Source organism: Protopterus annectens, chromosome 16.part0 (genome assembly GCF_019279795.1).
Source record: "Protopterus annectens isolate FY-2018-M chromosome 16.part0, PAN1.0, whole genome shotgun sequence".
Taxonomy (NCBI): domain Eukaryota; kingdom Metazoa; phylum Chordata; order Ceratodontiformes; family Protopteridae; genus Protopterus; species Protopterus annectens.
The window spans coordinates 588,698,258-588,725,403 of NC_056750.1; the positions used below are offsets into that span (position 1 = coordinate 588,698,258).

General features: G+C 41.8%; 1 protein-coding gene across 7 annotated transcripts in view; it reads right to left on the reverse strand.

Moving 5' to 3' along the window:
* Positions 1–476: 476 nt before the first annotated feature.
* EGFL7 (EGF like domain multiple 7) overlaps positions 477–27,146 on the reverse strand; it is a 126,930-nt gene continuing 100,260 nt past the window's right edge. For all 7 annotated transcript variants that reach the window (XM_044058510.1, XM_044058517.1, XM_044058509.1 and 4 more), the window contains one exon: positions 477–1,390. In XM_044058510.1, coding sequence (XP_043914445.1) covers positions 1,368–1,390 — 23 coding nt within the window. In that variant the 3' untranslated portion in view covers positions 477–1,367. The remainder of the gene's footprint in view (positions 1,391–27,146) is intronic.

Consider the following 27,146-nt stretch of genomic DNA (forward strand, 5'->3'; position numbering starts at 1 on the left):
ATCTTGGTGCGATCAGAGAAGCATTGTGGTAGAGGTTTATGAAGCTCGGAGGGGGTTAATAGGTGAGAGGGAAGCCTCCAGATTAATTAGGCATTTAAAGTTCTTATAAATATAATCTTTTTCACCTCAATATTTCATACTTTATTCATTCACTACAATCCTTTCTCATGATTAATTTCATGGTAAATTTGACGGGGCATCATACAACTGCTTTAGAAAGGGAAAGTAATTGCAGGCTTGGGGAACATACGTTTTTGTGTTCACATCTGAATGTACTATTGACAGCATGTAACCAGTTACATAATACTTTGTTCTAGTCTAAATTGACAAAAAAAAATCTTTATCCTGCTTTTGGGTGTATTTAAAAGTGTCCAGTTTGCTATCCCATGCTGTTATTTTTCTCATTTTCTGTCTTTTCTAATGAATATGAAAGTGTTTGTGACCGTCAGAAAATCATGAAAAGCAAGCGAATTGGATGAGTTACCAAAGACTATTCCTTTTATTCAAAATGAAACTTAGTAGTAAAAACAATGCATTACATACATTTAACTGTAAATTTACATCACCATTTTAATGTATATTTATTCCATTAGTATTAGAAAAGGTTAATACATCAAAAGTTTTCATCTAAAGCTTCTGTAACTGAAACAGGTTGGCTGAGACAGGAACCTATGATATTTCCTCTCATGGCTTTGTTTTAAATCCAGAACATTTCTTCTGGTCATGTGCTTTCTAGCCTGAGTTTTTTTTTTTTTTTTCGTGCTGGCTAGATGGTGGCAGAAGGTACTATTGCCATATGCCGGAGTAATGCATGCAGCTTAGTAAAAATATGTACAGCCCCACGTTTTTAGTCCTGCATCTGTCTTCTGTAAACAGCTTTGTTAATAAAATAGCATTCTAAATCACTTGAAGAAGCAGTATGGGAAAATAAAAGCAACTTGAAAGTGATTTAATAATTATTTTTCATGCTTGTGAGGCAGATTCTCAAAAGATGTCACTGATATAAATATTAGTTACAAAGATTCTTTAAAGTGTCCATTTAAATATCTTTGAGAACCGAGCTTTTCTGGAATCTGGATAACCAGGCAAAATGCATATATATGGAGGCCTTTATCCCATTATGCCAAACAGTTAATCTCACTGCTGAAACTACTGATGACAGTTCTGAATATCGATCACCTCATGTTTTTTCTTGGTAAACGCCGAAGTAGTAGCATGTTCATTTTCACTTCAAGATGATATGCCGGCCAGCCCTCTCCAGTGATAATGTAATGTAGTTACAGTGCAGGGATAACACTGTTTAAAAGGGTCTTTTAAAACATTCCAGATAGCACAGTTATTTGTTTCTTTATGCAGAGAAGATGTAATCACAACTTCCCCTGGCATGGACCTGTGAAACAAAGCAGAGAGAGAGGATCAGAAATTTATAGGGTTAGCTTCACTATAAATGTAAAGCAAACCTGCATGATACAGAAACAGAAAACTAGAATAGTTAAGTTACGCTTCCAATCTCTCTCTGTAGTTAAAATTTCATAGATTTTCACCAGTTAGCAGGAAGTTATACCAATTACTTTTCAAACCAAAATCTTTAAATTGAAGACCTGTTAGTTTGTGAAGCTTTTGAATGTTTGCAAAGGCTGAAAATAAATATTTAATGGGTTCTGTACAAATATTAGTTACTGATATATGAATATTATAATTTTTTGTAAAAAAAATGCAAATCTTTGTTGTGTTTTATATTAACTCAAAATATAGAAGAGAACGGGAGAAGAATCAAAATATTTTGGTGAGGAACTCTAAAGTCAAAAGACACTAAGGCTGACAGTCTGGTAATCTAAAAAAGAGAATCGAAAGGATGCAGCCAAAACAGGATAGCTCTAGCGCTTAAAAAAAGAAAATAACTGTAAGACAGGGAAGTGAATGAAGTGTAGGGTGGGACCATTTCTTTTGAAAAATCTAAAGTAAAATTACAATATCGGAATGGAGAAAACACCATTTCATACTGGCAATTTGTCACTTAGCATTAAATGAGGCACATTAAGAAATTATTGGATATCTCTTATTTTCCAAATTACTAGATTGCATTGTGACCATTATAAAAAACATCTTCAAAGAAACCGTGTAGTCACTGACTTTCAATACACTTACTTTTAAAGCCACAGGATTGTGCTCTATTGTAACAACATCCGAGGTACTTCACTTCACCTTTACAGAACAACCTCACCATTCCAAAGTTCACACCATTTATAACTGCTTATGTTACATCAAAATGGTTAGAAAATTTCCTGCATGTGACATTTTGAGTGTCTTTATTCATGTGATTTCAACTAATATATGTAACATTTTCTCTCATGGCCTGGGTCATGGCTGAAAATGGTCTTTGGATCAGCCTAGCTACCTGGTTGGCAAAGTTCAAATAAATGACAGCATGTGTTAGAAATGTGGCACAAAGTATTTTCTTCACCTGGACCAGTAGGCAGGTAAATGTGGTTATATGCAACGATTGGATGCAATAGCTATCAGCAAGATAAAATTATTTCTTGAATGTGCCAAACAACTGCTTCAGAATCACTGATATCAGAGTGCCATATCACCACTTTAGACTGACAATAGTGATACCATTTTATTTGAAAATGATAAAACATGAGAAGCCCAAGGGTACAGCAGTTAGCATTTCTGTGTCACAATGCTCGGTTCATTAGTTCAGTTCTCAGCTGAGACGCCTTCTATGCAGAATCTGCATGTCCTGACTTTGTTCACGTGTTTTTGGTGATTGCTGTCATTTCCTGCCAAAGACATAGCTTAGGCAAATTTGTAAACCTCTATGTTGCCAGTGTGTAATTGCATTTAACTTTATGTGTATGTACATCCTACATTAGGTCGGTGCCCCTTTCTGGATGAGTTTGCCTTAGACTCACTGAGTGCCAGGATAGACTCTCCTTGTCTCTGTACTGGATTAGGTTGATAATTGAAGAATAAATGAATGAATACAAAGCATGCCCAACATGCTATGTATCTGAGAGATGTTGTGCAGAGTGGTAAAAATATTTAATATTAATAGATCGCAAAGTTATTAAATTATGTGGAGACATGAAAAATGCGTATGCCGGTTGTGTGAACAATATTTTATTAAATCTGAACTCCCTCTCTCTCTCTCTTTAACATATCTAAATTATGTTTGCACTTTTCACAGTTAAACTTATAGCAGGCTCATAGGTTCTCTTTGATAAAATTGACTTTGGATTCCAGTAGCTTTGTTTATTTTAGGAACTGTACATTCATCTGATGCTTTCTCATAGGATAGCTTCAAGCCTTGAGTTGCATTTTGAGATACAAGGCAAAGCTGGATGCCTTTTGTACCCAAGTTATGACCATATCCCATAATGAAGCACATCATGAAATCTGTGCCACTGCAGTTTTACAGTGGCACCAAGGCATAAAAAGATACATGTGTTTTAGTATCAACCACAGGGGTGCCAAGAAATACTGTCATGACTGTGCAACATATATAATCAAGCAACTTTCTGTATTTTTCTATGGACTAACTTGGCAGTGATATTTATCAAGACTGCACCAGTTATTACCTGACCTACCAGAATCTCAGGTGGTCATGTTACATCCTTGCTGAAGCAAGTATAGCACGTACATGCCAAATGTTTCCTTATATGTAAATCTGTTGTGCTTTTGGTTGTGCATTGTAAGCCACGGTAGTTGCATGCATCATGCTAATGTTACGACACTGTTTAGTGCACGATGGCACATTTAGTATACGCACACCAGTATTGTGCTGGCAAGGGTGGTTCATGGCTGCATAGAATTTCAGATAGTTGTCTAGCAAATGCAACTGCAGCAAATTGTCAGGTGGTCTCATATCAGGATTCTATGCATCAATGAATGCTGTGCATTGGTTATTGTCATACTGCTTACCTAGGGATACTATTATAAAGCAGGGCTTGCAGCACTGCAACCTCTTTTTGTACCAGCAACACCAGAACCAGTTGTTCCAAGAGGAGTGGATAATAAGGAATGCACTGCATCACAGTCTATGGGCCTTGCATTTCAGCAAGGTATTCTACAGTTTAGGGTAAGGGCATGGACAGTACACAGAACAGTGTATGTAGCCATATAGAGGGGACATTTGGAGCAGGGAAACATATGACTCCTAGGCAGTGAGGACTTGGGAATAGGGACGGATGATTGGATAGTGAAACAAACGTGCACTCGTCTGTGTGTGTGTGTGTGTGTGTTTGTTTGTATTTGTGCTTTGGTGCTGTACCATACAGGTCCATGCCCTGAGCTGCATGCCACTATGTACACAGATTAGATTACTGTTATGTAGAGGTCACCAATGTAAGACATAAAAAAGCTGCACTGCATTTTGCATATTACCTGTCCATGCATACACAATGGCAAATTTATCTCATTAGGGCTTCTTAATTATTGGCTGACATCCCATGTACTGCTTTATAACACAACACTTTTGGGTTGTGGTACAGAAAGTACAGCCCCCATGTGCTTGGTGCAGTTGTGGGACAGTTGAGTTGTCAGCTGTGGTAAGTGATTCCTGCTGAGGTCTGGCTTCATGTGGGCATTTATCTGCACTCTCTGTGTGCATATATTTGTAGACATTATGTCTATAAATTCCTTTAACTAGATGTAGTTCATAAATATTTAGCTCTGTGTGCTGGCTGACTTGTGAATATTTGTGGCTGCATTATGCATAGAGTACTTCTGACCACTCGAACTGTCTTCCATTTCCTTGTCACGTGACAGCCTTGGTGCACAGACTCATGGTCTGACTTACATTAGCAGTGTTACTTATTTGGAGCTGATTTACATGTTCTGCACACCTCTGCTACACTGGGTTCACACTAGCATATTTCTTCTATGGTCCACATACTTCATTGTCTATGGGCTGCATGTGGACATTTGTTTTTCCTTATACATCATGATATAGAGTGTGCAACACGAATACAGATTTTGCCAGTAAGAAAGGGACAATTTTTTTTCTTCTTTACATGCACAGATCAAAGCCGGAAATGGGTGAGAAAGAAGATAATGAGAGTACAGTTAAAGTCTAAAAGGTATTAAGGGATTAAATAATTGCTTGTTGTAGTGGATGGACTGATTTCAAACAGAGGGATTAAATTGATGTAGGTAGAAGCTAGGCCTGAATATGTGCTGCATGGAAACTCAAAATTTAATGTTTCTGTTTGCTGGAATCTATAACCTAGAAAAATAGTGAAACATATTGCAGAGGATGGCCATGGTGGTGCAGTGGTTAGCATTGCCGCCTCACAGCAAGAGGTTCTCCGGTTCAATTCTCGGCTGGGGTGCCTTCTTTGCGGAGTCTGCATGTCCTCCCTGTGGTCGCGTGGGTTTCCTCCGGGTGCTCTGGTTTCCTCCCACATCCCAAAGACATGCTGCAGGTGGATTGGACACTCTAAACTGGCCCTAGGAGTGCATGTGTGTGCCTTCTGTGGAAGGTTGGGTGCCGGGCTGGCAACTCGACACTGTAAAACTCCACTGCCAATCATGAGCGGACAAGGTGATCCGCTGTAGCGACCCCTAACTGGGAAAAGCCGAAAGAAAAAGAAGTTTGCTGAATATAACAACTCTTGTCAAAAAATTCAACTTTATGAGATACTAATTGGAGTTAAGGAAGATTTTAAAACAGGAACAGACACATTATTGATAACGATTTGCAGTTAAAACTGTGATGGAAGTATGGGCCTTGCAGAGAATTACTGCATTGGTTTGATTACATTGACGTGCAGTCTACTCATCGGGGTGCACTTGACAGGTATCTGTTACAGGCTGGGTAATTTTCTGGGCCATAGCTTAATTAAGGTATGAAACACTATTGACCTAGGAGCAGAAAATTGATTGACTACCTAAATTTGAACCCAAAAAAGAAGCAAGGGTCAACAAAGAGTTCCAACTGAAATGGAATTCTCTGAGTACAGAATATAATTACGATCAATCTTATGTTAAAGATTGCTCGATGTGATCTTTGTGAACAAGGCAGAAAGATTAGAACCATAATTCTGAGTTGGGTGTTTCTGAACACAAAACTGCAGACAGAGGTAGTCCAGATTTGCAATACCTGAGGATATTCTTTTTAATTTCAATTATGGGTAGTGTGCTTCCTATTATCCTCCCCAAAAAATGTATAATTATGTTGACATTTTGCTAATTTTTATTATTCAGTGTTTTCTTAATTGCTTTGCCTTTTCCATTTTAACCATGCATTATTCATGAAAGGTTATGTTAGTTGTGAAGTTTAAAATCCCCTGACCTTTGCTGAAGATTTGTTCTGCCCAGTCAGAATTTTCCCAATTAGCAATCAAATTATAAGTTATCTACTTACCATAACTTGGTATCTGTGTTGTCCTTTTTCATTCTTCATGGGCGGGTTATGAATCTGACTCGGCCACATTCTTACAGACTAGGATTCAAGTCTCGAGCTCCTCCCACTTCCCATAATGTTGTGTCCTTTGGTTAACTCCCTCAGATCAAGTTTCCTGCCTAACCAGCTGATAGTGTGCAGAAAAATAGAAAGAATTAGGGGTTAAGAATTAAGAACCTAGAGGCTCAAACCAGGAACATCAGTTCCTAAACAGTTCTCTCCAGGTCTTCTAGAGGACTGGGTAGGGGAATGGCTGAGAGGGCAACACAGATACCAAGTTATGGTAAGTACATAACTTATAAATCTCATCTCCAGAACACTGATATGCAGTCTGGTCTCTGTGTGTGACTATGTGCCTTGGACTATCTTTCCCTTGAAATGCCCCCCCCCCTCCACCCCATTTGGGAAGCATCCGTGGTCACCATGACTGAGGGGGAAGGTAGAAGGAAAGGTCTGCTGATTGTCAGGTCATCTAACAGAAGCCACCATTGGAGATACTTTCTGCAACCAAAGTCAATTTGATAGGAGAAGATAAATGCTGGTAGAGAACAGACCATTGAACAGCCAAGGTGCATTGAAGCACTCACATAAAAAAACTTTACTAATGGAACTAAGGGAATGACAGCCACCATAGATCCAACAGCCAGCAGTATCAGTCTTGATGGAGGGGAAGGTCATCTTAAGATGGCTCGAACATGAACTTTTAATGTCTGTACATGATGAGGTGGTAGAGCTGCAGCCTGATTCACTGTGTCCAAGGAAGCGCAGATAAAATCTGATCCAGAGATAGATTTGACTTGTCGGGTTTATGGTGATACCCAGAGGATATGCCAGGCTGAGAAAGTAATCCCTGGCCTGGAGTAGCTGAGGCTTGGTTGGGGCAGTGAAGAGCCAGTCATTCAGATATAGAAACACCCAGAATCCTTGCAATCTCAAGTGAGCTGCGACTACTGCCATGCATTTGGTGAACACCCGGGGGGCTGTGGTGAGTCCAAAGGGCAGAGCTCTGAATTGGTAGTGAGTGACTCCCAGCCAAAAGCACAAATGACTTCTGGAGCATCTTTTTTAAAGTGATAACATGTGTCCTTTAAATGTACCAAGCACATCCAATCGTCCTTTTGCAACAGCAGTAAAATAGACTGGACCATAGCCATTTGGTACTTTGCCTTCTTTACAAACAAATTCAGTTTGTTTAGATCCAGAATGGGTCTCAGGTCCCTGGTTTTATTTGGTACTAAAAAGAAGTGCGAGTAAGTTCTGAATCCTTTTAGTTCAGTTGGGACCTCTTGGATGACTATTTTTTTGCAGTAGTTTTTGAATCTCTGCTACTGCATACTCCCTCTGACTGGTTGGAACATCTGGGAGTTTCTTTAGCCTCTCTGGTGGAGGAAGGAAAAAGGGAATGTAATATCCTCTGGACATGATCTTTAGCACCCATTTGTTTTGTGTTAGATTAGTCCAGACAGCTGGGTGCAGTGAAAAATGACCCCCGACTGGCTCAAGAGATGAGCAGTCAGGCAGTGCTTCAGCAGCACTGATAGGACTTATCAGAGAATGGTTTTCTGAAGTCCTGCTTCTGCGGACCCCTCTGCCCTTGGGGTGGCATCTCCCATTGAAACCTCCTCCTCTGTCTCTAGGGGAAGAATCCCGCGCTAATCCTGGGAAGACTCCTGAGATTTTTGAGACCAGGTTTTCTTGCCATTGCACTGGTTTCTAGAAAAGGTACGCTAAGTGGTTGCAAACTGGACCCCGATGGTAGACAAGGTCTTCCCATCCTGCTCGCTGTGGGTTAGGGTCTCTTTGAAGATGGTCCAAAAAGAGAGGCTCTATCAAACAGGGCATTCACAAAGCACGCCTTAAAGGGTTCTGTGAAATCGCAAAGTCTCATCCAGGCATGTCTTCTAAAAGCAATACCTGAGCTGGCTGTCCATGAGGTGCCCTCCGTGGAATAAGAGATAAGCCTCATGGAAGAATTGGACAAGGACGACAGAGTAGCCAGTCGGGGGGAGACTTTCTTGAAGTCTTCCTCTGACATGATCTCTGCTAGAGTGTCTGAGAGTTCCTTAGCAAGATTCCTCTGCAATCGAGTAAAATGTGCCAAGTAGTTTAGTGCTCTCAGTGAGAAAGTGACTGAGGTGTAAACGTGTTTACCAAACCCGTCTATCGCTCTGGACTTCCCATTCGGTGGATGCTTTGTTCAGCTAGCTCCATCTTGATACCTGCTGCCACAACCATGGCATTAACCTAAATACCCTTGGTCCAGTATGGTCTGCCCTGGGGGGGGGAGGGGGCAAGAACTTATCTGGTTGTTCCGGAATCGGTTCAGTAGAATCCGGCTCCTTCCAGGCTTGGTGGGACACCAAATCCATGAGCTCATCTGCCGGGGGGCACCACCCAAGATGTAGATGGGCCCATCCCAAAAGCCTCCAAAAACACGGACTCCTCTGAGGAAGGACGTTGGGCCAACCAACCACCTATCTGGCTCAGGAGCTCTAAAATGTCTCCAAAGGGGACGTCCTCTGGTGGTGATCTTGGGGACTCTTCCCCTTCATCAAAGTCCATGTTCTCAGTAATGGACTCCAAAGGGGAGTCTATGTGCCTCCTTTTGCATGTATTTTTATGAGGAATCTCCTCCATGGGATGTTCTGGGGAGGTCTTGGAAGAAGAGGGGGTTCCCTCTAGGGGAAGAGTTTGGAGACTTGTCTAGACAGGCTGACTCTGGCCAGGCATGAAAGGCTCAATGCTCTGGTCCAATGGGGGTCATAGCTCAGAAAGACCAGATCCCTGTGATTAGAGAAGGCCCTTTCTACAATTTGGAATCCCGACGTATCCAAAGAAGCCCTCCCCAGTTCCACAGGGAGTGAGGCTACTGAAGAAGAAAAGGTAAGGACCCCCAAGCCATGGGGTTCCAGGTAGAATCAGACCCGAACTGCCCAGTGCCGAAGGGCTGAGAGGAAAAGATGGCACTGATAGAATTGGAGCCAAACCCCCCCCAGAGATCCAATGGGGACATCCTGGATCCAAGATCTGCTGCACTCCAATGACATTGGAGCAGAGGAAGTCAGGACAAAAGCTGGAGTAGAAGAAGGGCAGCTCCTCAACTCTGACCATGGCTCTCTTGGGTGGCTATGATCCTGGGACTCCAATACTGAGGGACACATCAGAGAAGGAGACTGCACTGGAAGGGAAATGCTCAAAGAACACAGAGGGGACAGAACAGACAAAAACCCCAACTGGATCTCAGTCTTGAGGATCTTCCTGTCCATGTTGACCTTCAAAAGGCTCCTAAAAGACCTGGAAGAAGCCTACAGGCTTGGATGGAGGCCTACAGTGCCTGAAGGGTGTCTGCTGCAGTCCGGAAGGAGGTGCAGCCTCTATGCCCAACACTGTTGTTGGACTCCTCACTGTTGGATCTGAAGGCTTAGGATCCGAAGTGGAAGTCAAAGCTTTGGGAGAACTGATAATATGAATGACGCCGCTCGGATCCAAAGAGTGCTGCAGATCCACAGACGCTAGAGTAGGTCTCTGATCTGACCCCGTCGGATCCGAAGGTCTTGGAACTTTCGAAGGTGGCTCCAAAGATGTCCTTGAGGACTTGTGAGGGCATTTCTTAGAGTCAGAAGAATGTGCCACACTCTTAGGGGGGGGGGGGGTTGAGCCCCAGGAGAAGTATCCGAAGAAGCAGGTAAAAGATCCTTGAGAATTAGTTTATTTTTACAGTCGGCAATAGCCCTGGGGTTAAAACCCTCACAAATGGAGCAAGCCAACCACAGATGCTCAGGCCCAAGACAATAAACACACAGTCTGTGTGCATCAGAATATGGGACTTTATGCTTGCATTCTGAGCACAGTTTAAAATCTGCTGGTTTTTCAGACATCGTAGAGGAAAGAAAACTATCTGCCTGAAAACCATTACTACAAGCCTTAACAGCAAACACACACACACACACACTCAAGAAACAGGAAACCACTTAACTATGAAACTGAGCAACTAAATACTAAAATATCCATATCTATATATATATATATATATTTTTTTTTTTTTTTTACCACAACACACACACACCAACTGCTAGAAAGGGGAGAGAAAGAAAAGTGCGGGCAAGGCCCAATGGCAGAACAAGGAAAGAAGGAAGAATTCTGACCTTGCACTACTAAGGAAGGGGAGGAAACTGGAGGGAATCAAAGAAAAAAACACTTATTTGCTACAAAGATTGAAGGATTATAACGAAATAAGAAAAAAATTTCCTACTGCTATCCAAAAGACTCGAGCCTATACAATCCATGTCTAACACTGATGGTACTAAACAAGAACTGAGGGAGTTAGGCAAAGGACAGAGCATTGTGGGAAATGGGAGGATCTCGACACTTGGTTCCTACTCTGTAAGAATGTGGCCGAGTCGGATCCAAGGGTTGGATTTGTAATCCAACTGTGAGGAGGAATGAAAGGGACAACATCAGATCAAATACTATATATATATATATATATATATGTGTGTGGTGCTGCTTGTATAACAAGGGATAACATAACAGCCACATTTCTAAAGGAAATTGATTTGACAATCTATTAACTTCTGCAGAGTGACAAGTCAGCAGAGTGAACTGGGAGAAGTGTACTGAAGCAAGATTTGTTTTACAAACTGAATCAAACAGGCTATGGAACCTCAGAAGGTGTGTTGTGTCATTACAATTAAACATTTTAAAAACTGTCTGGGCACATTTAAAGGTGGATTAGTTACGTGTGATTAAATGGGAGCTGAGATTAGATAGAAAACAATGACATATAATAGACAGTGCCGATAGTGAAACTGCATATCACGTGGTGCAGCATTTCATGGGAAGTGACTGCTACCAAGCTTGTCGTAGTTCAAATATCAGTGAGCTCTATGGAGCAGCAGGAAAAACAGCATGGGAATTGTATGCAAATGACTTTTTAATGACATGCAAATGAAGACACACACAGCGGGTTTCTCAAAGTCATAAGGCGCAGTATGCATGCAAACAGCAAATGTGAACTATTAGAGATGCAACAAGCAGAGATACTCAGAGCAGCAGTAGTATTTGTGTACCAGCCCTTAATGACTATAAGCACTGCTACCTCACATCAGGTTTCGTGACACAGTAATAGGCAGTATCAATGAATACAGTTCAGTCCACAAATTACATACCACCATCAAACTGACTGGCAGCTGACAAAATATTTTTGTGTGGACTCAGATGTCATATGTGTATTAGTTGACATGCATCACCAACAACCAAGAGAATGTGTGGGATGGCATTTCACTTAAGGTGGAGATATGAGTCTTGTAGGGTATTCTCTGCCATACACAATAGCCTCCAATGACAGCCCAGGGGTGGTACTGTGAGACAGTGACTGGGAGGAGGTGTCACTATGTGAGTGTGATCCGTGGCCAGTGCTGAGATGCCTTGTAGTTAAAAGACTACATGCCATCTGTGGCAGCAATGATGTGCTGTGTACATTGCACCTGTATGGATGCTGCCAGCAAGGTATCCTATCCCTGGAGGGTGGCATTCATGGTAATCACAATGTGGGATGAAGGAGTGAGATACCTATAGATTCACATATGCAGACTGGGTACAATATGATGGTTACCTGATGTAACCATTCAAAGTATGCGCCTACCAGTGTACAGGACACTGATGGCAGCACTTGCCTGCCTCTGCACAAATGTGTGAGTCATAGTCACAGAGTTACTGGTGCTGATGATGTAATTCAAAGTGGGAGCCCACCCAGTGGGGATGGTGAGTGCTCATGCTGTACAGCCTGTTGCATAAGTGGGGTGAGACCCTACCTGCAGCTTGAACAATGGTTGTAGGACCATTTGGGAGGGACACAGACAATGCCTGTGTGTCATTTGACCATGACCAGATATGTCTCCCAGTATCATCATCAGACCCTGCACAGGTGATCTCATCAGCCTTAGACTGTACAAGGTGTTACTGTAGCAGTGGTCTGATTTGTGAATATAAAATAAAAGGCAGAACACAGTGAATCAAAATACTCATTCTTATAATAATAATGAATTATTCATTCAGGCCATGTGTCATTCATACAAGCAATCGTACAAACTTTGCTGATATATAACAGAGACCTACCAAAAGCTGCCATTCCTGTGTGCCTGTACACCAGATGTACCAGTAGGAAACATATGCAGTGATATGTTAGGTAGTCAACTTACAGTGCATGCCCTGGATCAACTAATTCATAGTCCCACCAGGGGCTCCAATATCTTAGACCTGGTCATTACCAACATGGGAGAACGATGCTCCACACCTGTGGTCACCCCCTCGTTGGTCAGGTCTGACCATAAACTAATCACCCTTGACATCCACATCCCTCCCCCACCCCTCCAGTAAGGAAACCTCCGTAAAAAACTTCTCCAAAACCAACTTCATACTACTCAAGTCAGAAGTGGCAAACTTCATGACACCCATGCAGACGGGAACTGAAAGTTTGACTGCTGAATCCTACACTAAAGCACTGTATGAACACATCCACTCATGCATGAATCATGCCATCCCAAATAGAACCAAGATGCTCTCCTCCAAAATAAGGAAGCCAATCTGGTGGTCCCCTGCCATAAACAAACTTTACAACAAAAGGAAGAAACTGTTGCAGAAAAGAGGAAAATCCCAGGATGCAAAAAAACCCTTACCAGCCTCAGTAAGAAGCTGAGATCCCTAATAAAATCCTCCAAAGCTAGTTACGAAAATAAAATTGCCAGAGATTCCAAAGACAACCATAAGACATTCTATAGCTATGTCAAGAATCTAAATGGCAATGCTCAGATCTGTTCTGAGCTACAAAAGAATGGCATTAAATATACTGATCCCAAGGATATTGCCAATATCCTGGCAGATCGATTCAGTGCCAACTTCACTCCCCATCTCACCCTCCCTAAAGGGCCCATCTCAACACCGAAAGATTGCCAAATTCTGGTAATAACGGCCACACAGGTAAAAACTGCACTCTCCAAAGCTAAGAATGCAGCATCCATGGGACCAGACAACATCCCGGGCTGTGTACTACAGGAACTACAAAATGAACTGGCACCTCACCTAAGTGTCATGTTTAATCATAGCCTCACCTCAGGCTTCATGCCCACTGAGTGGTGCACAGCTACAGTTATCCCACTGCACAAGGGGGAATCCAATTTGGATCCTGGGAACTACCACCCCATCAGTCTGACGAGCCTGATCTGCAAGACCATGGAACGCATTATCACGGAACTTATAAACAAAGACATTGGCAACCTTCAAACACAGGACCCCACCCAGAAGGGCCGATCTTGTCTCCTGGACCTGATTGACTTCTTCAAATCAGTCTGCAGAGCTGTGGATGAGGGTAAGGCAGTCTACACAGCCTATCTGGACCTCGCCAAGGCCTTTGAAACCACCCCCCACTCTGGAATCATAGATAAACTTACTAAGCTGGGCATTAATCCCTACGTCACTCGATGGGTTGCCATCTGGCTTACTGACAGAACCCACACTGTAAAAGTAGCTGACTCCAAATCCAGCTCCAGACAAGTGACAAGTGGAGTACCTCAGGGTTAAGTACAGGCCATCATTAAGTGACTCCGGCTAACAAAGTTCGCAGATGGCTGCAAACTGGGAGCCATTACTGAATCCCCAAAATGATGTGGATATTCTACAAAAGGGCCTTACAGAAACAGATGCTTGGTACCAGAGCCATGGGCTCAAGCTCAATGCCAAGAAATGTATAATTATCCCATTTGGGAAAAAACATGTACCCGTGAATTACCACATAGGTGGCAGTACACTAAACACCGAAAGTGTGATAAGAGACTTAGGGACACAGGTGAACAGTGGTCTCACCTTCGATAACCACATCGCGACTACATTCACGAAATCCTTCTCTTTGGCACACCTCATCACTAAGGGCTTTTCATCCAGAAAAAAGGAGGTCATTGTCCCCCTGTACTCATCCCTCATTAGACCCATTATAGAATACAACGCCCCGTGTGGTATGTACCTCTCAAGACATCTGCAACAACTGGAAGGGCCACAGAAATACCTCACTAAAAAAAATCACAGGCCTAAAGAAGATGCCCTGTGCTGACCTTCTAAAAAAACTCCAGCTATACTCTGTCACATATCGTCTACTCAGAGGCGATCTCTGCTTAACATACAAGGCCATGTCAAACCCAGAGCTGTTGGACATGCTACACTTAAAGAAATCCCAATCCCTCAGAGCCACATGCTCCAGAGATCTAAACCTTGCCATCACACTGAACAAAACATACTGGAGGGATAGGTTCCTGACCCACAGACTCCCCAGACTTTGGAATAGACTGCCCATACATGTCAAGCAGAGTGCCTCTTTGGCCCTCTTCAAAAGGAACCTTGACGATTGGATGGGAGATAGGAAATTCACCCCAGGGATAACATCAGTAGCCCTGCTAGACAGGGGTCCAGGGAAGTAAATATTGTGGGAAGAAATAGCCAGGGAATTGTTATGGCTAGGCTTGTATAGGCCCTATGGTTGATAGCCTAGTACCAACCTATGGACATGTAATAATTTTACTAACCTGGTTAATCTCCCTCTGAGACAAATGAGGGATCAGATGTTGTTAATCTTCATTCATTCCTTACTGATGGGTTTTGGTTCCATTCTCAGAACTGAGTCGGCCATTATAACAAGCTCACTCCAACCAAAAAACTCTCGAGCTACGTTTACGCATAGTGCCCCCCTCTCTCTATCACCCCAGATCTCGTCTGCCACATATACTATCAAGACGTGTCAAGCCAGCTCTCAAGCTAAGTCATTTAAAATTTTCTACTTCTAAAAATTCCTTTTATTGGTTACTTGTAAAAACCTCTTCTTTGCTAGTTGTTTAGAGTTTGCTTACCCTTTGAAGTTTTTTTTTTTATTTCTTTACCAAGCTTGTGGTATTCTTCGTACCATTGCTGGTACAAGCCTCCCTTACTTTTAAGGTAATTCACAATATCATTGTTGGTATCGCCCTGTCTTCCCTCAACCCTTTTTTATAAACAAGGTGGGAATGAATCTTAAGAAATTGGTAGAGAAATTCCCAGTGTAGTTTCATTTTTAGGGGAACTGTTACTACACTGAGCGACAGATTAAGGACTAACATCAATTTTAGGAATGGTAATTGTAGAACACAGAGGTTAGTATATCTGGCAATGTGTGATACCTATCCAGCATACTACGTCGGAAAGATCTTTCAAACGTAGGATTTACGAACATTTATATGAATTCAAAAATAAAAAGGAAACTAATGCATTGTACAGGCATTCACTAAGCTGTCCAAATTTCCAAGGCTTCAAGTTTGGTATATTAGACACAGTTGACATTGAACACAGTGGGGGAGATTGGAAGAATCAGCTTAGCAAAAAGGAACTTCTTTGGCAACTCAGGCTTGCTGCCAACTTCCCCCAGGACTAAATGGTACGTATCCATATTACCAGCCCTAAAGGACAGAATCCAAATTAAGGATTGGGACCTCAGATTAAATAGATGACTTTATAATCATTGTGCATTTCCTGTCTACTAAAACTCACAAGTATTTTTAAATGTTTTTTTAAAAGTATTCCTATGTTTTTTAGGCATGAAAAATGTTTATATTTTATACATACATTCTTTCATACATTTTAAATACCAAACAAAAAATTCTTTTAAAACTATGCATTTTCATATACTATGTTTCACAAGCGCTGTGCATGCATGTACATAGACTTTTATACTTGAGAATTTAGTATTTATTTTATATTGGAGTATGTGTCTTTAAGCAAGTTTTTTCTTAATTGATTGATTTAACCTAATTCATTAGTTTAATATGTACTAATTTTTTATGTATATATATATATATATATATATATATATATATATATATATATATATATAGACCTCTTCAAGCATGTGAATTATCCTTGTTCTGATGAAGTCATTGTCTATGATGAAAGTGCTTAACAACTAATGGATTTTGCTGGTGTTTGATTCAAATAAAGTGGAGTTTTCCTTGATGGCAACTGGGTGCATTACTTTTGGTTACTAGTATTTTTCGTGCATACTGGAACTTTTTATCATTTGGTGAGTTTGTATTTTGGTTCCTGGCCACATGGAATCTACTCCAACTCCTGAGCTGGATAGTGGATTCACACAAGCCTCATTGCCCAAGGGGACACCCTTAGGGCGGGCAGCGAAGCTACACAATCTCAAACAGGATGTGCAAATGCTTAAAGGAGAGCTTTCACGGCTTATTGACTTGTTTACTATACAAAGCATTGGAGGTGGTAAGAAAAGCAGTCCGATTAGTTTGGACAAAGTAATTATATGTTCGGACAGTTCACTACCAAACACTGGGAAAGGTGATAAACTTCCTGAGCCCTTTAATTCCTGTTCCTTGGGCTTTGGTAACAGTAATCAGACTAATCTAGTCAATAATGTGATGGAAACTCTTCCTGGATCGCAAACTGGTAAAAAAACGTCGTGATGTCATCACCACGGTACAGGTGCATCATTCCAACTGCCAGGATGGACGAAAGTGTAATGGTGGTGCTTCTAATGGCGCTGTTTACCATGGGCGGTATGTTTTTAACATTACAGATGAACAGGTTGGAGCTGCACCTTGTTTGCAAACAGGTACTGTAAAAATTTTTCCTGTATCAGGGAACAATTCCGGCAATGTTTCTAGGGTTCCGGTTATTCCGGGGGAATCGGCATGCTAGGACAGCTGCTTCAACAACGAAGGGTGGTTTGCATCCCAGCTCCAAATTTGACTATCTTATTAATAAAAATTACACTTTTTCTAAAGAACAACCTGATGTACGAGGCAACACTGTCAATGCTGACAATATGCACTTTAAATTTTTAAAAGACATTATTTTTACCTTTGAAAAGAAATTGTTTAAATATAAAACCTTGCAACTTGAGTCTAAATACTTTAGAGAATGTATTAAAGCCAAAGTGGTACCACAAGGCTTACGGGTTTTCAAATTTCCATTTGGGATTTACTATGATAATTGTATTATGGAGGATTTTACTAATATGTTTAATGGGTGGGGTTTTGAACTGTTGCAAAAAGTGTTGGTTTACCATGAAAAAATGCAAGTGGAATTGCTGAATAAATTGGCTGTATTAAATGCACATATTATTAGTGATTTGTTATTTGAACAATATGAACTGCTTTATCAAAAAGCATTAGAAAGAGTAGAGAAGAAATGCATGTGTTATTCCATAAAAAAAGTAGGAAATTGTCCAGGGATATCAAACAATATCAGTTAAAGGAGTCCTATCCGACTAAAAAAATTTTTGTTAAACATGATATTGGTATATTAGATGAACAACAATTTTTCAACGATGAAACACTTGTGAATGAGGAACCTGAGTTTGAGGGAACACAAGAAGGTATAGTTAATCAGGATTTTCCCCCATTATGTCGCTCAGAAAGAATTGCAAGCAGGAATTATGGACACAATTATGTGGGTCAGTATCCCAGGAAAAACACATACAGGGGGAGAGGCAGGAATTACTATTCAGTATACCCCCCAATGTTGAAGGTGATAACATTGTTCACACTTTTGAAAGATTCAACATTTATAATTATACCAACCGACCTATTACTAATGAACATTTACACTTTTTTGAAGGGTTTTAAATTTGTGCCTGCCAGTATCCCGGACATTGCTGATGGTCTCCTGGATATCCATTTTTAGACCAGGAAATTGAATTTTCAGGTCATGTTTTCTAACCAGGAGGTTATTCATAATGGCAAAGGTGGTCTTAGCAAAACTAGTATATTTAATCCATCTTTGCACCCCCTTATACATACCTTCGAGACAGACGTTAAGGAGGATATGTATAAACTTTGGGCAGGACACAAAAATTTCTATTCCAATCTTAACCCCAAAAAAAGGATTTTATTGAACCAAATTAGAGAGGACAGGTCAGTGCAAATGATGACCCCCGATAAAGGGCGAGGTATAATTATTAATACTACTGATTACACCAACATCATTCAGGACTAGTTATTTGATCAGGATAATTATACACAGGTGTTCATTAACCAGATACACATCGGATACCAATGTATTGACAGTTTTTTGTTAGAATTTTTGTTGGACCAATGTATTGACCAGGACACCTATGATCTTTTGACCAACACCCACCCCAGGGTTCCTGTGATTTTTGGCATACCTAAAGTGCAGAAGAGTGTTTGCTCCCCACCCTTTTGACCCATAGTGTCTGCTAGGGGGTCCAAGACCCATAATTTGCCAGCTTTGTGGAAAACAAGGTTAAACATATTGTCGAAGGAGTTCCACATTTGGTTAGGGACTCATGGGATTTCTTGGGACAGCTTAGTAAAGAAATATGGAGCCCAGATCTTATTTTCTTAACCAAAGACGTTAAGGATTTATTCACCTGTATCCCTAAGAAAGATGGCATGGAATTTTTTGAGGATATATTATTTCTCGATTCCAGTTTGACTCATGGGGAGGTCACCCTTATATGTGAATTAATGTCTATGGTTCTATATTATAACTACATCTATTTTGAAGGGCAATATTACCAACACATTTCTGGGGTGGCTATGGGAGCAGTATGTGCACCAGTGTATGCCAATTTAGTCCTTTTTGGATGGGAGCTTAAACATGTTTTCAATAGCACTTGGTGGGCTGAACATGTACTATTATACAATCGATACCTAGACGACATTTTTATTCTATGGAAGGGAGACAAAGACAATATTCCTGCATTCATTGATTATTTGAATGGAACTACTACCTTCCTCAAGTTTACATTTTCCTGTCACGAACAACAATTACCATTTTTGGATACATTAATTTCCCATAATGACCATGGCTTCAGATCTCAGGTTTTTCGTAACAGTACTTTTTGCAACTCTTACTTGCATTTCAGCAGTCACCACCCCTTGTCCCAAAAGAAAAGCATTGTTAAAGGACAGGCTATACGTATTGCTAGAATGACTTCTGAACACATCAATGTCAAAAAAGAATTTGTTAATTTGACCAACATGTTTTTACAAAGGTGCTCTCCCAAAGACATGATAAATTCAATTTTGGATGAAGTGTATGGTGAATGGGGTAGGAAATGCAAACCCCTTTTGGGAGCAGGTCAGTTTACAAACCCACCCTCAGGTAGTCCCCAATCCCATCCTGGGTCTGGGACATTTACAAGAGCATGTATAGTACAATATAGTACTATATCTAAAAATATTAAAGCTATTATGTGAAAAAATTAGGAGTATTTTTAGAACCAACCAGGATATTTACCAAACTTTGGGTGACCAACCCTTTTTTATAAACAAGGTGGAAATGAATCTTACGAAATTGGTAGAGAAAACAAAAAATTGTATTGGAAATGGGAATGGGAAAGGGACTACAAGGTGTGGTAGTTGTTCCCAGTGTAGTTTCCTTTTTAGGGGAACTGTTACTACATTGATTGACAGATTAAGGACTAACATCAATTTTAGGAATGGTAATTGTAGAACACAGAGGTTAGTATATCTGGCAACGTGTGATACCTGTCTGGTATACTACGTCGGAAAGACAGAAAGATCTTTCAAATGTAGGATTTACGAGCATTTATATGAATTAAAAAATAAAAAGGAAACTAATGCACTGTACAGGCATTCACTAAGCTGTCCAAATTTCCAAGGCTTCAAGTTTGGTATATTAGACACAGTTGACATTGAACCCGGGCGGGGGGGGGGGGGGATTGGAAGAATCAGCTTAGCAAAAAGGAACTTATTTGGCAACTCAGGCTTGCCGCCAACTTCCCCCTAGGACTAAATGATAACGTATCCATATTACCAGCCCTAAAGGACAGAATCCAAATTAAGGATTGGGACCTCAGATTAAATAGATGCCTTTATAATCATTGTGCATTTCCTGTCTACTAAAACTCACAAGTATTTTTAAATGTTTTTTTAAATGTATTCCTATGTTTTTTAGGCATGAAAAATGTTTATATTTTATACATACATTCTTTTATACATTTTAAATACAAAACAAAAAAATTATTTTAAAAACTATGCATTTTCATATACTATGTTTCACAAGAGCTGTGCATGCATGTACATAGACGTTTATACTTGAGAATTTAGTATTTATTTTATATTGGAGTATGTCTTTAAGCAAGTTTTTTTCTTAATTGATTGATTTAACCTAATTCATTAGTTTAATATGTGCTAATTTTTTAGGTATATATAGACCTCTTCAAGCATGTGAATTATCCTTGGTCTGATGAAGTCATTGTCTATGATGAAAGCGCTTAACAACTAATGGATTTTGCTGGTGTTTGATTCAAATAAAGTGGAGTTTTCCTTCATGGCTACTGGGTGCATTACTTTTGGTTACTAGTATTTTTCATGCATCCTGGAACTTTTTATCATTTTATCGCCCTCTCTTCCCTTTCCTTTCTCCCTTCGTTTACCTGTTGGCTATTTCTTGTTATACCTTTGCTGGTGGAAAAAAAAACAAAAACTTTTCTCTCTTTAACTGTGGTAGTGTGTAATTTGTTGATTGTTTTTGTGTATGCTACAGACAGGTGCTCACTTTATATTTTATTTATTTATCTATTTTACATTTGTTGACTGGGATAGTCCGACTGGATATATTTCCGTTTTCAGTGGAGGCCCAGGGAGAAAAGCTCCACATACCAAAAAAGAGACAGTACATACATTACTGAGTGATAAACACAGGCAGACATATTTAGAAAAATATAGACAAAGAATACAGGCAGATATCAATATACACAATGTGCAGACTTAGATCTTAATGGCAGAAACGTATCAGAAAATGTGAACATAGAATACAATCAGATTTCACAATTCACAATGCTTAGACATTTATACTTGACGGTATTTATACTATACGGTATACTTGATGATGGCTGATAAAAATGGAGCAACAGGCTTTAAACAGTGCGATAGATGCGGTAGAAAAATGCCAAATTCAGACAGTCACTTATCTTGTGTCTATTGCCTCGGGGTACAGCATTTGAAACTTGAACCTCCTTGTGACATATATAAGGCCTTTAGCACCCATACCTTGATGGAAAGAAAAAAATAAACTGATTCTTAACGGCCTTCTAAAAACTCCTTTCTCAGAGGCTATTTCTGAGATGGAGGGCTCAGCCCCTCCTAAAAAAGAGCACAAGAAGAGAAGCCATTCTGTTCCTTCATCACCAAAATTGGTTACATCTTCTGAACCGAAGACAAAAATATCTAAATTGACACCAGAAATCTTGGCACCAGGGCCTTCAACCCCTTCTACAGTGCCATCCTCGATACCAAGACCTCAACCAGCAACTACGGTGCTGCCCTTGGCACCAATGCTCCAACCTTCTACTATGGTACCATCCTCGGGACCAATGCCGCAAGCTCCACCCACAGTACCTCTTGCGTCTATGAAACCATCCAGAACTTCATCTCCCATGGCAACAGTACAGACACCCCTTTTGGCACCAAAAATTGTTTTTCCAACTCTGGTCACTGTCCCCCTCCTTGTGCATCTTGCTGGCCATGTGACCATGATGCCGAAAGGTGAGATTTTGCTCAAACCCAATATTCCCTGTTGGCATATCTTTTTTTGGACAGCAGTACAGTCCCTTTTTAGAATGCTCTGATTCTCCATTGGGGATGTCAACCTGCTCCTCCAGAAGACATTTGGAATTCGACATAGTGAATTGTGGATCAGCTATTGGAGGCCAGAGGATTTCCAACTCCTTCCAAATCCTCCCTCCCATCTGGAGATGAGGAATTTTCCCCACAGACTCCAACATATTCCTCCTTCAACCTTCTTGGAGGTATCGGAGCCCTCAACACCGATGCCTATCCCGGTACCGGCTTCTTTGGTTCCATTGGTAGACCTTACCATGGCTCCGGAGCCTATCCTATAGACTTTGACTCACTCGGATCCAAGCCATCCTCAGCATCATGGACTGGACTGTCAGCACCACGACTCTTAGTATGGCACCTATTTTTTCTTTGGCGCCATCTACTACGGTTCTGGTTGTCTTGGCAGCACTAAGTCCTCCTGTGGCTCCTTCCCTGGGGTGGGCTCATTGGAACAGGGTGTGATCCCAGCCCAAGGTTATCTTTCTTGGTTCTGGGCTCCCAGTCCTCTTCAGGTGGGCCTGTTTTCCAGGTGATGGAGAGGGTACTTACCACAGCTGGTCCCTTCTGCGCTGGAGACTCATATTTACTTATCCTCTGAAATGCAGTTGACGCAGTCCACTACTCTAGGACAACAAGCACAGGAACCTCAAGATACACTTCCACAGGGTACCCACTCTTCAGAGTCCTCCTCTGATGTCCCACTGAGGAGGGACCATGTAAGAGACCATGTAAGAGGAAACGCGTGAATTTCCCTGAGGAATCCCTTATTGAAGATACAGACTACGATGAAGGGAAAGGGTCCCCATGGTCACCCCCTGAGGATGTCTCATTTGGAGACATACTGAAAATTTTAAAGCAGCAGGGAGACTGGAAGCCCACCAACCCTTTGTCTGAGGAGTCTGTATTCTTGCAGGCCTTCCATGCTCGACCCTCTACTTCTTGGGTGACCCCACCTGCAGATGACCTGGTGCAGTTCATTGTGCAGCACATGTGGAGGAATCCTGACATTGTTGGACCTGTCCCCCGGAGACCAGAAAAAATTCTTTCCCCACAAGAGGACAATCCACATTGGTCCAAAGGCCTACCAGTAGACACTATGGTGGTGCTGGCAGCCGCTAAGAAACAGCTCACCAAGGAGAGCCATACTTTCCATCCCCCAAACAGGGAGTCTTGGGCGATTGACAGGTTAGGGAAGCGGGTGATTTCTTCATCGACCTTTGTCATCTGGTCCTTGAATTGCTTGGCACACTTTACCAGGCTTCAGAGAGACCTAATTTCAGAACTCTTGGGAACCTTAGCAGGAGCAATTTCTGATGAGGTACGTGACAAAGTTGCCTCACAGCTTGCCACCCTGGCATCTATATCTAACTCGTCCATGTGGTTAATTTCTCATACTACTGAAATGGCGGCTAGAGAAGCAGGTACAAGCGTTGTCATGAGACGTCATGCCTGGATGCCCCTATGTGATTTTGCAGACCCTTTTAATTCTTCCTTTCTCAACCCTCCAGTGGAAGCTTCTTCTCTTTTTGGCCCAAAAGTGAAAGACACATTGGCCAGGTGTGAAAAGAACGGCAAGATCCTGTCTGCTATGGGCGTATGTTTTACCACCCGCCCAGCAATCTTACTCTAGGAATCAGAGGACTAGAAAGATGTGGTACAAGAAGTCCCAGGGTCCTTTCCATGACACACGTGGTGAGTTTACCCCCCTAGGGCAGAGGGGGGAAACTCATCTGGAAGACAACCCCACAGAGGCAGAGGGGGTCCACGTAATCAGGGATCCAGAGACTTTCTCTGGACAGCCCTATAAGTGCTCCTGAAGAGCAGCCCGATTGCTTTCCTCTGGAAGCAGTCGAGGGGTGGTTTTCTCTGCACCACCTTGCCTGGCAATCCACAACAACAGATTCTTGGGTGCAGACAATAATTACCAGAGGTTATCATATCCCCTTCGATCTTTACCCAAAGCCACAAAGGCGAATCCCTGACATTCCACCCAGTCAGAGGGAAGTAGCAGCACAAGAAATTCGAAAGCTGCTTCAAAAAAAGAGTCATCCAAACAGTCTCAGCAGACCACATAGAATCCGGGTTTTACTCAAGGTACTTTTTAGTGTCAAAAAAGAGAGGGGACTGGAGGCCAACCTTGGACCTCAGCATCCTAAAGAAATTTGTCAAGACTGACAAAATTCCGGATGGTCATGGTTCAGTCTATCCTTCCGTTTCTGGAGAAAGATGATTGGATGTGCTCAATAGATCTTCAGGATGTGTATTATCACATAAAAACGGACAAACACTACAGAAGATTCCTCTGCTTCTAGCTTGGAGCCAATCACTACCAATTCCAAGCTCTGCCCTTTGGTCTCTCTACGGCCCCAGCATGTTCACTAAATGCATGGCAGTGTTAACAGCTCACTTGAGGCTGCAAGGATTCCGTACTTAGACGTTTGTCTCCTTACTGCCCCAACCAAGCGTCTACTGTTTCCAGCCTTATGTTACACCCTAAAGCTGGTGAATTCCTTAGGTATCTCAATCTTCTTCTTCTTTCAGCTTTTCCCAGTTAGGGGTCGCCACAGCAGATCACCTGTCCGCTCATGATTGGCAGTGGAGTTTTACGGTGTCAAGTTGCCAGCCCTGCGCCCAACCTTCCACAGAAGGCACACACACGCACACACACTCATGCCTAGGGCCAATTTAGAGTGTCCAATCCACCGACAGCATGTCTTTGGGATGTGGGCGGAAACCGGAGAACCCAGAGGAAACCCATGCGACCACAGGGAGGACATGCAGACTCCACACAGAAGGCACTCCAGCTGAGAATCAAACCAGAGAACCTCTTGCTGTGAGGCGGCAATGCTAACCACTGCACCACCGTGGCCACCCTCCTTAGGTATCTCAATAAATGTAGAAAAATGCAAGTTGACTCCTACTCAAACTCTCGAATTCATAGGGGCAACTTTCAACACTCAGTCTTGCCTAGTCTCCCTTCCAATTCACAGGTTAGAAAGACTAAGATCTCAACTCCGGGTGATACTCTCTCAAAACAAGGTTTCAGCTTGGGCAGTAGTTCAGCTATTAGGATCAATGGCAGCACTGATTACTATAGTCGATTGGCAAGACTACATATGAGGCTCCTACAGTGGCTCTTACAGTGAGGTCCCCTTTCACTCATCCTATGTTTTCTCAGATTTGCATAACAAATCGATACAAACAAGACTTATTTTGGTGGATGATGCCAGGAAAAAGACCTATGGAGTCATCCTTTCTCCCCCTCTCAGCCCAAGGCCATAGTGACCACAGACGCTTCACTGATGGGGGGGCACTTCCAGGAAAGATAGTCCAAGGCACTTGGTCCCCCGTGGAGGCAAATTTGAATATCAGTGTTCTAGAACTGAGGGCAGTGTTTCTAGCGTTGCAAGCATTCCAATATGTCCTCCCTTCAGGGACAATTGCTATCCAGTTGGACAACATGTCCGTAGTCTGGTATATCAACAAACAAGGAGGAACCAGGTCCTACCTATTGTGTCGGGACGTCATGAGAATTTGGCAATGAGTGATATCTTCCAACCGCTTTCTAATGACAATGCACATTCTTGGGGATTCCAACGTGATTGCAGACAAATTGAGCAGATGCAGTCTCCTGCCTCAAGAGTGTTCCCTCAATTCTGTCATAGCGGCGAAGATCTTCAGTCGCTGGGGCCAGCCTTGCTGCAATCTTTTCGCATCCCCTGCAAACCACAAATGCAGCAGCTACTTTGCCCTAATTCCCCCCGCAGGGGGAGTCCCAGAGGAATGGTCTGGTACATGATTGGCCCATGGGACTTCTTTATACTTTCCCACCCCTTCCTCTGATTCCACAATTTCTAAAGAAAGCTCTTCGGCTGAGAAGCAAAGTAATCCTCATTGCACCCTATTGACCTCGACAAGTTTAGTTTCCCTTCCTTTGGCCTCACCTAGTACACCAACCATGGATTCTGGATCCAGTTCCGGAAATGCTGTCACACCTGCAAGGGTTGATGCTTCCAAACATATGAAGTCTCAAGCTGACAGCTTGGTTCCTCCACTTCCAGTAATTGCCAGGCAAAATAACTTATCCTCTCCTGTATGTAACATTCTTCCGGCTTCTCATAAACCATCCACCAGGAAACTTTACCTCAGCATGTGGAAAAGATTCATAATTTGGTCTCAAGAGAAGGGAATAGACACATTTTCAGCTCCGCTTGATTTGGTACTGGACTATTTATCGAATTTCCTCCATTCAGGAGTGGCAGCTTCAACTGTTCGAGTTCACCTGGCTGCTATCTCTCATTTCCACAATGGTTTCCAAGACTCGTCCTTGATTTCTCACCATCTCTGTAAAACCTTTTTGAAAGGTATCACCCACATTAAACCACCCTTCAAAGAGTCAATCGAACCTTGGAATTTAACAACAGTCCTACAATCCTTAACTCATCCCCCTTTTGAACCTGCTGCCACTTGCAATATAAAATTTTTATCCTGGAAAACTTTATTCTTGGTAGCTATTACTTCAGCAAGGCGAATATCTGAGTTACAGGCCTTGTGCAAAAAATGTCCTTACATGGTTTTCCACAAAGACAGAGTATCACTCCGTACTAATCCCACCTTCGTACCCAAAGTTATTTCACATTTGACAATTAATCAAACAATTGATCTGCCAGTCTGTTTTCCAAATTTTTCTAACAAAGGAGAATACTCCCTGCATTTACTTGATGTGCATAGACAATCATGATTCTACTTGGACAAAACTAAATCACTATGAAAATCTGACCAATTATTCGTATCCTTTTCAGGACCAAAATTGGGAAAATCTGTTTCCAAAGTGACTCTTTCTAAATGGTTGACAGATTGCATTTGTTTTATGTACCAACAAAACAAACTTCTTCTACCAAATAAGGTCAAACCGCATTCAACCAGATTGATTGCGACATCTGTTGCCTTCCATGCAAGAGCTTCCATTGATGACATTTGTGCAGCAGCAACATGAGCTACCCCTCATACCTTTATCACTCATTACAAATTGGATTTGGTCTCCAGGGGGAGAGCCTCCTTTGGTTCAATGGTGCTCAGGAATATCCTTC